The sequence below is a fragment of the Zootoca vivipara genome, chromosome 2 (genome assembly GCF_963506605.1).
Source record: "Zootoca vivipara chromosome 2, rZooViv1.1, whole genome shotgun sequence".
Lineage (NCBI taxonomy): Eukaryota > Metazoa > Chordata > Lepidosauria > Squamata > Lacertidae > Zootoca > Zootoca vivipara.
Genome location: NC_083277.1, coordinates 116,182,819 through 116,195,461, shown reverse-complemented (window position 1 = coordinate 116,195,461; position 12,643 = coordinate 116,182,819). Strand labels below are relative to the sequence as shown.

Sequence of the window (12,643 nt, the reverse complement as noted above, 5' to 3'; positions counted from 1 at the left end):
GACTATGGGTTTATTCATGATCTCTTTTTTTTTTAATGTATATTGTGTATCTTGTGTTGTTTGGAAGATGAATGCAATACTTGTTGTTGTTTAGTCGTTTAGTCGTGTCCGACTCTTCGTGACCCCATGGACCATAGCACGCCAGGCACTCCTGTCTTGCACTGCCTCCCGCAGTTTGGTCAAACTCATGTTCGTAGCTTCGAGAACACTGTCCAACCATCTTGTCCTCTGTCGTCCCCTTCTCCTAGTGCCCTCAATCTTTCCCAACATCAGGGTCTTTTCCAAGGATTCTTCTCTTCTCATGAGGTGGCCAAAGTATTGGAGCCTCAGCTTCAGGATCTGTCCTTCCAGTGAGCACTCAGGTCTGATTTCCTTCAGGACGGATAGGTTTGATCTTCTTGCAGTCCATGGGACTCTCAAGAGTCTCCTCCAGCACCAGAATTCAAAAGCATCAATTCTTCGGCGATCAGCCTTCTTTATGGTCCAGCTCTCACTTCCATACATCACTACTGGGAAAACCATAGCTTTAACTATACGGACCTTTGTAGGCAAGGTGATGTCTCTGCAATACTTGTAATTAATAGTAATAATAATAAATAACTCTGTACACACCTGAGCGAGAAACATTCTCCTTTTTTTTTTTTTTGGTCTTTCTAAATTACTGAAAGAGGAGATTCTCAAAATCCAAGTATTTCCTAGGGAATAGTGCAAATCCTGTTTTAAAGGTCTCACCTCTATGATGCCAGTCCTGGATTTTACCAGTCTGTGTTGTTGGCTCTCTTGCTTAAGGATCTCACCTCTTTGATTCGTAGTTCTAGCAATACTGTATAGGCACAACAATCAGGGGTTAGGAGCTCCCTTTTCTTAGAACTGTGCCTTTCTTTAAAGAAAAAATAAATAAATTCACCACCCACCCATCTGGCACTGCTAAGGTTTGCTGAATGTTTAAAGAATATCATGAGACTTCCTTATTTACTGTGGCTTTGTGAGTTTGTTCTTCTTGTCTATAATCTGCACGTTGATGGATAGGGGCTAATTTTAAGAGTCAGCAAAGACCTAGCTCTGAACTTGCAGGGCTCAGTTCTAGAACAGGCTGCAACTTCCATCACCCCTGATGTTCGGATGTGCTGGAGGGCACCACACCGGCTGTCCTGGGCTTAAGCAGTGAAGCTGGTGCCATTGAGCATGTTGAGAGGGCATTGAGAATGGTTGGGTTGTTGGCAAGCTTGAGTCCTGCCACCTCTCTTGAAAAACTAAGCGGTTGATCCTGGGCTAAGGGGCTGCGTTACTTCCCCAGCGACTCGTGCTTCCATGGGTAGGAGCATTTAGGGGGGGCTGCACATTCCCCATCTGGCTTCAGTATGAATGGCCTTCAACCCCAAGGCCAGTTTCTGAGAGTGACAAGGGCCCCAGTATCCCCAGAGGGCCCACTGTAGTGGCATAGCATGGGGGGCACAGAGGCAGTTGCCTGGGGCACAAAATTTCAACACCCGGTGCTGCCTCAATACAGCTGTGTGCTTCCATCGTACTTCCTGTGAACCAGGAAGTGACCTCTCCAGACAACAGAATGCTTCCTCTTTTCTTACCTCTGTGGCTGCAATCTCCTGAGTGATGCGGACATAATTAGGCAGTTGAATGTGCATATGTATCCCATCCGTTTCCTTCCCACCCTGCCCTCCACACAGCCCCGGGCGCTGGAAACCCATGCTACGCCACTGGCCCAACATCTGCATATCTGCCACTATCACTGAGAATTCTCCCTCTGCATGTCTTGTCTCCAGTGCCTTGCCCAGTGGGATACTCCCTCCCCAAATCTTAAATCCAACAGCAATGCTTGTTGAAACTAAATAATGTGCTTTGTACAGAGCTCGCCCGCTAGTCTGTAGGGTCTGTCTACTTTGGCTGGCAGCACCTTTTCCCAGCCCTCCAACCCAAGGTCTTTTCCATGAGAGGTTTGGGGGGTCAAACCTGGAGCCATCATAGTGCAGAGCATGTGCCCCATCACCGAGCTGCAGGCTTGGAACTGGGCATGTGTAGGCTGGTTAAGTTCCTAGGTGCCATACACCCTGTGTTAAGTGGCTCTGAGATTTAGAAAGAAATAATGGGATATCATTCAAGCTCTACTGGCTTGGTGCATGGTAAGTGCAGGCTTGCTGATCAGAAGGTCGGCGGTTCGAATCCCTGTGACGGGGTGAGCTCCCGTTGCTTGGTCCCAGCTCCTGCCCACCTAGCAGTTCGAAAGCACATCAAAATGCAAGTAGATAAATAGGAACCGCTACAGCGGAAAGGTAAACGGCGTTTCCATGTGCTGCTCTGGTTTGCCAGAAGCGGCTTTGTCATGCTGGCCACATGACCTGGAAGCTATACACCGGCTCCCTCGGCCAATAATGCGAGATGAGCGCGCAACCCCAGAGTCGGTCACGACTGGACCTAATGGTCAGGGGTCCCTTTACCTTTACCTTTACCTTTATGGTGTCAATCCTCTCCAGTTCTGGTGGGCATCCTAGGTGGTGGAATATGAAAGGCTGAACTCCTGTAAATTAAATGCCAGCATTTCCAGCAGGCTGTCCCATCAGCCCTGCCTCATCTGTATGTAAATGAAAAACAATGAATTCTGAGCTTGAGGGACGCATGTTCTGGGTTGTCTCTCCTCTGCCTCTTTTCACCCAGATCTATCCTCCGCCTGCAGCCTGATCCTGTGTCCGTTTTTACGCAGAAGAAGGCCTACTAGATTGAACAGGACTTTGCCCCCAATAAAGTGTGTGCAGGACTGCAGTCTCAGGAAATGAAAGTCGTAAGAGGAAACCCCAGGAGCGGTGAAGTCTGTCAGATACAGTGCTGTGATGCCAAAAAGTCACAACTATAGAAACACATTGTTGCTATACAGCTATGTAGAAATCCTAGATTCTTTCAGGGGCATTTAAAAGTCACACACACAGAGAGAGAGTTTCCATGGCTTTGTTACAAGAAATAGGCACATTGGTTTATCTGTCTGCAGGTTAACTGTCTGAAGGCATCGGTAATACAGTGGTGCCTAGCTTAATGAATGCCCTGCTTAACGAAATTTCCGCTTAACGAAAGGATTTTTCGAGCAGAGGTTGCCTCGCTAGACGAATTCGTTTTATGAAAAATTCGTCTAGCGAATCGCGGTTTCCCATAGGAATGCATTGAAATTCAATTAATGTGTTCCTATGGGCAAAAGAAAATTCAAAAAAATTCAATGCATTCCTATGGGATTCGCTAGACGAATTTTTCATTATAAGAAAAGACCCGTGGAACGAATTAAATTCGTCTAGCGAGGCACCACTGGGCTGTAGCTCGCTCCCTCCTCCTTCAATTACTCCTCAATTTAAGCAAGGGTGCCTTAGTTTGCTAAACCAGAATTCGTGGCTTAGAGTTGCTTGCAAATGTGGGCACCGCTTATTAACACAGTACAGACATACCTTGGAAGTCGAACGGAATCTGTTCCGGAAGTCTGTTCGACTTCTGAAAAGTTCGGAAACCAAGGCACGGCTTGCGATTGGTTCCCGATTGACTCCCAAGGCGTTCGGGAGCACAGGTATGACTGTATACATTTTTAAAAAAGTTTCTATTAGAGGAAAATGGAAAGGGATGCTATCAAAAATTATTGTAAAATTGTCGGTGATCAATAAATGCAAAAGCTATGATGTTTAGGTAGCTTTCCACAGGAGTTCCAAACTAGAGCTAAGCTCCCATAAATGTCCCTGGCTTGCAAGCAATATCAACATATTCTACAACTCTGGGGCAACACTAGGGTTCACCTGCAATAGAGTGTGCTTGTGTGTACAAATAGAGCACTGTTACACAGGGGCTGGTGATACTGTTCCTGAATGCTAGTGCTTTCATCTGCTTATGTACCAGGCACAGGAATGGTTTGTCATGCATTGGACTTTGGCCCAAAGCGCTGGATGGTCTTTCCAGCTTCTTGGGACTCAGCTACATTAATCAAAAAACAGCGCTTGGAATGCGTTATAAACATGCTTTTTTAAAATAATATTTTTATTAAGTTTACATTTATATCATTATCACATTCGATTAGTTCATTTCATCACCAAAACATTGCTCAGTTTGAGCTTCGACTTCCCCCCATCCTACTTTCTGGCTTTCCTAAATATTCACTTAAATCTTAGCATTTCCATAACAACCTATTTACCTTCTTTCCTACCTTAATAACATTTTCCTTGTTAATTATAAACCAGTTCCACATATTAACATTACAAAATATTTTAACTCAAACCTACAAGCATTTTCAAATGTGTACAATGTGTACAATAGATTATATAAATTTACTCCTTTTGGAACGACTCATCATGCAACACTAGATGGCTCTGGAGAGCAAAAAAAATTCTCTGTGATTTTACATAGCATTTCCCCCCCCCCTTTGTTATAACCATTTAATTTATGACTTATTTATAGCGTTTTTCCCCCTGTGTGTAGATCCACCCCTGATCTGCAGCCTCCTCTCCACTGCTGTAGGTTAGGTCTTTGTCAATGCAAGTCTTCTGCTAGTTATTAAGTGCTTGTGGGTCTGGCTCATCTTGACCCCAGGAGCCTGCCAGGCAGGTAGTGTCCTTCCGCCCTCCAGCCTTTTCCCTTTCCGCTTACCTTTTTCTTTTATTTGATTTACTATTTTGAACTGGGTGGGTCAGTGGCTGTGAAGAGCTGATGCCAGGGAACAATGTGGTGCAAAATAAATAATGAAGCTAATCATGGGTTGCCAACATGGTGCCTGCGGGCACACATACGCCCTCCAGGACCTTCCCTGGTGCCCAGAGGGTCCCATCCCCTTTCTCCTTCCTCTGCTGAAAGAAGCCTTACTTAACCATTAGTAGACTTTTTCCTAGCCTAATTCCATGAGGGAGGTGATTACCAAGGGTGGGGTTGCAGTTGGATAGTGGCAAGTTGCAGTGCACATCTGGTGCCCACAACAGTTTCTCTGGTTTGCACATGTGCCCACAAATCCAACACATGTGGTGCCCCCTGCAATATCTCCTCTTCTTTTTCTCCCCTTTGCTTAGGTAGGGTCTGGGGTGGGACACAAAGTCATTGCCCCGTGGTTGATGAGCATCCTTGTGTGTTTCTCAGGTTTGCAAGAAGATGGTGAGACTCCACAGGTCAGCCGGGGCCTTGGAGAGCTTGTGCCTTTGACGGAGGGAAGACCACTCTCTGTGCCATGGCCCATCTGCTGCGGCTGCTCCGGAGGCACAATGGCCCACTAAAGCTGGCTTTGGTGGGCGTCGTCTTTGTCATCTTCCTCTTCATCATGCAGAGAGATGTGAGCAGCAGGGATCAAAGGGAGGAGCCCTGGCTAAAGAACATTGTGGACAGGAAGGATCAGATGATCGACATCATGATGGGGGCGGTCAACAATATCCGGGACTCAATGCCCAAGCTGCAGATCCGGGCTCCGGTTCAGCAGGAGGCCCTCGAGCAAGACAGCAAGTCCTGCCTGCCCGGCTACTACACGCCTGCAGAACTGAAGCCCTTAATGGAGCGCCCTCCGCAGGACCCCAACAGCCCGGGGGCTGATGGCAAAGCTTTCAAGAAGGACCAGTGGACGCAAGAAGAGATGAAGGAGAAAGAGCGGGGCTACGAGAAGCACTGCTTCAACGCCTACGCCAGTGACCGGATTTCCCTCCAGAGGGCTCTGGGACCAGACACTAGGCCTCCTGAGTAAGAACTTCATCTTTGTCCACTCAATATAGAGCAGGCATAGGCAAACTCTGGCCCTCCAGGTGTTTTGAGACTACAATTCCCATCATCCCTGACCACTGGTCCTGTTAGCTAGGGATGATGGGAATTGTAGTTTCAAAACATCTGGAGGGCCAAAGTTTGTCTATGCCTGATATAATAATAATAATAATAATAATAATAATAATAATAATAATAATAATACAGTAATAATAATTTATTATTTATACCCCACCCATCTGGCTGGGTTTACCCAGGCACTCTGGGCGGCTCCCAGCAGAATATTAAAAGCATAGTAAAACATCAAATATTAAAAACTTCCCTAAATAGGTTTGCCTTCAGATGTCTTCTAAAAGTCAGATAGTTGTTTATTCCCTTGACATCTGATGGGAGGGCGTTCCACAGGGCAGGTGCCACTGCCAAGAAGTCCTTCAGCCTGGTTCCCTGTAACCTCACATCTCAGAGGGAGGGAACCACCAGAAGGCCCTCGGAGTCCAGGCTGAACAATGGGGGTGGAGACGATCCTTCAAGTATATGGGGCCGAGGCCGTTTAGGGCTTTAAAGGTCAGCACCAACACTTTGAATTGTGCCCGGAAATGTACTGGGAGCCGATGAAGGTCTTTCAAGACCAGTGTTATGTGGTCTCGGCGGCCGCTCCCAGTCACCAGTCTAGCTGCCGCATTCTGGATTAATTGCAGTTTCCGGGTTACCTTCAAAGGTAGCCCCACATAGAGCGCATTGCAGTAGTCCAAGTGGGAGATAACCAGAGCATGCACGACTCTGGCGAGGCAGTCTGCAGGCAGGTAGGGTTGGGTGGATGGATACAGGCAGCCCTTAACTAAGAGGGTAACTGAACATTATGGACATAAGGTCTCATGGAGAGCCAGCCGTATTCAGTGGGGGTAGGGAGCCTTTGTCAGCTTGAGGGCCACTTTCCCTTCTATGCAACTTTCCAAGGGCCACATGCCAAGGAAGAGCAAAAGGGGGAGGAGCAATATTTTACCTGTGAGCAATAGACTAGTTCCTACACAAACTCTATTCTCCACCCCGGCAAGCAAGAGGAATTACAGTGGTACCTCGGTTTAAGTACACAATTGGTTCCGGAAGTCTGTACTTAACCTGAAGCGTACTTAACCTGAAGCGAACTTTCCCATTGAAAGTAATGGAAAGTGGATTAATCCATTCCAGACGGGTCCACGGAGTACTTAAACTGAAAGTACTCAAACCAAAGCGTACTTAAACCGAGGTATGACTGTATTAGTGTTTGCAATCCAGTCAGGCAAAAACACTTGAGGCTCCAAACCAAGACCAGTGCAGGGTGTAGCCTAGGGAGAGTTAAAAGTCCAGCAGACTTTGCATCTCTGGAAGCTGCTTGGGCTGAACGATGTTGCCTTGAAGTTACCTGGAAATTCCCAAGATTATTGGGGACTCAAATATTAGTCCCCTGTGTCTAAATTTATCCTCTGGCCTCTTGCAGGCCATCCAACTTGGCATAGACTTGATAAATGTCATGTAACAGAAGTTGTCTCATCCTTTTAAATGTGTAACCAGGTGCAGAATTTACCCTGGCAGAGCTTGAAGAGTGTTAAATTGGTCTTGGGGCAATTGTGAGTAGTGTTAGGAAATCATTTCAATATTTGATATAACAGTTGTTACAAGACTTCATTTCTGAGCTGGCATGCAGTGGCATCTAGCATGGGATTGTGATGGCATAATTGATATGCAGTGGTACATTATTATTTTTTTAAAAAGGTATTTATAGGCCATCTTTTAGGGCAAGGACTCCAACAAGGCCAATAAAATGCAGTAGACAGAATCAAAATGGCAAACACCATAAACACGTAACATCAATATATCTTTAAAAACAATAAAATATATAGCCACTAGAATGACCATGGCAGCAAAGATGACATCAGACAAGCTTAATACCATTAAAACCAGCTGGACGTGTAGCTTGCTTACTTCAGAGAGCACTTTCCACATTGTCTTCTTTGCCAGAGAATTCTTACATGCACCCTATGGGAACTTTGCAAATTTGCCGTGTATGGATACCATGTTGTTTTCAGGGCAGTCTCGAGCAGGTCGGGCGCCCTGGCGCTGAGGGGCGGAGATTGCTCCGGCGCCCCCACCCCCGCAACGTGCAGCATGGCTTCCGCACGGCTTCGTCATGCAGCGCCCCACCTACCGGCCCAGCGCCCTGGCACCCCACAACACCCGGACTCTACCTAGAGCCGGCCCTGGTTGTTTTGCTTCATCTTCACCCATTGTGAACGAATAATGTGCTCTGTAACACACCCAATGTTGCCCTTTATCTGCATGTTGCAGGAAAAGATCCATTGCTATAGGGAAAGTATATTCCATGAAGATTGTCTCCTGTTGATGATCTTTGCATTGAGAATCTCCAAGGATCCAGGGTTCCTTAGCACAGCCTTTGACAGCCAGGTGACCTCTGCCTGTCGTGGACTACAGCTCCCATCTTCCTTGACCTTTGGCCATGCTGGCTGGGGCTGATGGGAGCTGCAGTCTAAAGTGTGCATCAGGTTGGCAAAGGTTGCCTTGAAGATCATTCATTGGCATATTTTGAAGAAAGTGGGAGGAATTCAACATCACACTATTATGATAATTTCTGCTCGCCTGACAGGATGATCTCGCCTATGCTCTCCCTGTGTGCTGTTCTGGGGTTCCTCCTGACACCCCCTAAGCCTATTGGGGAGGAGGAGAGGGTAGAAAGCCCCATTGCACTAGATAGAGTCCTTGCGCTGGCTCCCACTAGCACAACCATTTTGTGGAATTTGGGTCAATATGTAATTAAGTAGTATAAAAACATCAGTACAGTATAATAGCTGGAACATTGAACTAGGACCAGTGGTAGATGTGGATTTAAACCCCCATTCAGCCATAAAGTTCACTGGGTGACGTTGAGCCAGTCACACACTTTCTTAGGGTGGAAGGGGCTACAACGAAGAACATTGCTTCCAGCTCCTTGGAATACAAGTTGTTTGCATCATCATCATCATCATTATTATTAGGGTTTTGTTTTTGAAGCATATCAAAACAACTAAGAGATTCCAGCATGTCTGAAGCTTTCCAATTGTGAGGATATTATTTTTTAACATCTCGTTGAAATTGTGAATGTGGAGTTGAAAATTCTCATTTAGAAGTTGTTTGGTTGGGGTTTGGGGGTTTCTGTGCTAAGTTTTAAGTATTTTGGGTCTTGTTTGTTTGTTTGTTTGTTGTGCTGAGCTTTAAGTATTTTGCAAATATTCATTTTGGCTCTAATTACAAGACCATTCAAAATTTGTAAACTGTGGTGAACTGGTGACCACCTGGCAATATTGGCTGAACTGTCCTGGTGAAAATAAACTCTGTAGCTGCTACTTTGGGCCATTTGGAGGTCTGGGGGAGGGGGGTGCTATCAAGAAAGTCTCCCCATTCCAGCTGCCTGCACAGATTCCTGGGCACTATCTACTGAAGAAGTGGCAATTGGCAGGCAGCTGGGGCAGGAGGTGGATTTCCCTCTGCCAAAATTCCCTCTGCTAAGAGCTGGTTCTCATCCGTGGTGAAGAAAAAGGCTTCTCACTTTTTAATTATCCACGGCTACTCCTCCTTCTCCTGCTTTTCCCTACCTTCTACGCCCCACTAGCATCCCATTTATCAAGCAGCAAGCATTTACAATTGCAACCCTCTCTTCTCCCCCCCCCCAGCCCAAGTTCAAAAACTTCCTTATTCCATCCGTTGCCCGCCCTTGGTTTTGTTCCATTTCTTCCCACTTCTAACAGTGTCGGCGCCCCCTTCCATTTCTTCTTCTTCTTCACTTTGCTTGCCAAGTGGAACAGACACGGCTTACAGTGCAGCAGGGGGGCGAGGAAGGAGTCAAACGTGACACTTGTTCCTTCTCCTCCCCTCCCTGTGGTCTGAGGCCACTGCTGCTTCTCATAGAGGGGAGATAAGTCAGTCAAGGCCTTGCGGTGGGTGGGAAGAAGGGAGCCAACAAAGGCGACCCGAATAATGGCTCAAAAAAAAAAACTAGGCTGAAGGGGGAGCGATTGCAGACAGTCTCTCTCCTTACCTCCCGCCCTCCTAGAGACCGATTATTTCTGCCTAGCAGGTGTAGATGTCACAATGGAAGAATGCGCTGTTCTAGGCAGGGAGTTGCAAGAATGTTATTCAGTCAACCAAAGAGGCATAAACCAATTTAAATTAAAGTGCAAAGCCCTCCCAGAACCAAAACCATAAATCGGGAGAGCTGGGGAAATTGGCTCAGATGGAGGGAGCCCATGAATGAAACTTTTATTGTTGAGCACTTGGGGGGGGGGCAGGGGGAGAGGCAGAAGAAAAACTTGATCTACCATGTGGAACGTATTCCTCCTTTTGATGTGGACCAGAGGTATGCAGCATTTAAGGGACTCGTCTGCCTTCCTGCTGGAAAATTCAGAGAGAAGAGTATGGGCATTGAAACCGAAAGAGATTGGTGGGAAGGGGAGCAAGTTGTAGAAATTATTTGAAGCCTTGGACTCTTTTTTTTAAAAAAACTCATGTTTTCACCAAGAGAAGGGATGCAGGTGGCACTGTGGTCTAAACCACAGAGCCTAGGGCTTGCCGATCAGAAGGTTGGCGGTTTGAATCCCCGTGATGGGGTGAGCTCCTGTTGCTCAGTCCCAGCTCCTGCCCACCTAGCAGTTTGAAAGCACGTCAAGTGCAAGTAGATAAATAGGGAAGATAAACAGTGTTTCCGTGTGCTGCTCTGGTTCACCAGAAGCGGCTTTGTCATGCTGGCCACATGACCCGGAAGCTGCCTGCAGACCAACGCCGGCTCCCTCGGCCTATAGAGCGAGATGAGCGCCGCAACCCCAGAGTCATCCATGACTGGACCTAACGATCAGGGGTACCTTTACCTTTCACCAAGAACTGTTTCGTGTTGCATGTCCTGGAATGTTACATATAGAATCAGAGAATCATAGAATTGGAAGGTACTCCAGGGGTAATCTAGTCCAACCCCCTGCAATGCAGGAATCTCAACTAAAACATCCATGATAGATGGCCATCCAACCTCTGCTTAAAAACTTCCAAGGAAGCAGAGTCCTTAACCTCCCTTTGGAGACTGTTCTACTGTCGATCTTCAAATATCTCAAGGGCTGCCACATGGAAGCGGAGACAAGCTTTTCTCCTCCTGCTCCGGAGGCTAGGACCCTAACCAATGGCTTCAAGTTTCAAGAAAGGGGATTCCGAGTAAACATCAGGAAAAACTTTCTTGACAGTAGGAGTTGATAGACAGTAGAATGGTCTCCCTTGGGAGGTTGTGGACTCTCCTTCCTTGGAGGTTTTTATGATTCTATGATCATAAGTTCTACCTGCTTAAAACTCCCATAAATATTTATGGTCTTAGCAGGGTTGGCCCAAGACATTTTGGGACTGAGGCAAAAGACAAGATGTGTCTCCCCAAAAGACAAGATGAATCCTCCTTCAAGAGTGGCAGCATTCACACACATAAGCAGAGCTCAGTGGCGGCGAACCTATGGCATGCGTGCCAGAGAGGGCACTCAGAGCCTTCAATGTGGGCACGCACGCCGTCACCTCAGGAGAGACGTAGTTTCTGTGCTGGGGGGGAGGGGGGGAGAGGAGAGGAGAGGAGAGGGGGGCTCTTCCGTGCCGTACAAAGTCTGATGCGCCAGGGCCTCCCGCCAGTCTGTTTTTCCTACTCGGGAGTAAGCCGCCTTGAGTTCAGCAGGGCTTAACTCCCAGGTTAGTAAGCATATAAAGACGGCAACCTAAGAAGGGGCTGCTGGGTTTACATGTTCGCTGGGCTTTCCCGCGAAAGCCAACAGAGAAATTCATTCTGTGGAGGCTGCGATCAAACAGAAGCCAAAGAAATGGATGATAATAATAATAATAATAATGGTGATGATAGTAATGATAAAGTGTTGTTGTTGTTGTTGTTGTTGTTACCCCATTATTTATTTGTTTGTTTTTATTTGTACGTGTGCAGGCAGACAATCATTATCTCATATTAAAAATCGGGAGAGGGTGGCTCTTACTACAGCCCTCCAGTGTACACTAGTGGCCAAAATTGTAGAACCTTCTGGGGGAAATGTATTTCTGAGGTTTTATGGCTCATAACACCACTTTGTTTTGAGTAATGCCAGTGCTTTTTTTCCTGTGGGGACACAGGTGGACGCATACCCCTAAACATTTTGTGAATTTAACGGGAGAAGAAATTTTCCCCGATTTGAATTATATTTATTTTCCCTCTGGTGATTTTCCTGAGTCAAAATGAGAGTACCCCTAAACATTATTTTAGAAAAGAAAAAAAGCACCGAGTTATACCATAAAATTATATATCAATGGAAAGATAATTTAATGAAGAATGTAATGCAATAACTTTTATGAAGGATTATTTATTACAACGGCAGTCATAAAGAAGAAAGGTGAAATACACAGAACAAATGAGATATACAGGTTAAATTGCTGTGTTGGCACTTTGCGATAAATAAGTGGGATTTGAGTTGCAGTTTGGGCACTCGGTCTCTAAAAGGTTCGCCATCACTGCGCTAGCATTGGGAGGGGAGTACTCAGTGGCAGTACACATGACTCTGGTCTATTCTGTAGGGGGGATAGCCTAATAATAATGATGATGATCATCATCATCATAGAATCATAAAGTTGGAAGAGACCACAAGGGCCATCCAGTCCAACCCACTGCTAAGCAGGAAACACCATCAAAGCATTTTATAATATAAATAAATAAATAATAAATATTTATTCCCTAGCCATTCTGGGCGGCTTCCAACAAAAGATTAAAATACAATAATCTATTAAACATTTAAAGCTTCCCTAAACAGGGCTGCCTTCAGATGTCTTCTAAAAGTCTGGTAGTTGTTTTTGACATCTGGTGGGAGGGCGTTCCACAGGGCCACTACCGAGAAGGCCATCA

General features: G+C 46.2%; 1 protein-coding gene across 1 annotated transcript in view; it reads left to right on the top strand.

The window, feature by feature from the left end:
- Positions 1-12,643, top strand: part of GALNT6 (polypeptide N-acetylgalactosaminyltransferase 6) — a 61,257-nt gene that overhangs the window by 23,282 nt on the left and 25,332 nt on the right. Inside the window, exon 2 of the mRNA XM_060272106.1 lies at positions 5,107-5,694. Within this exon, the coding sequence (XP_060128089.1) occupies positions 5,195-5,694 (500 nt within the window). The 5' untranslated portion in view covers positions 5,107-5,194. The remainder of the gene's footprint in view (positions 1-5,106; positions 5,695-12,643) is intronic.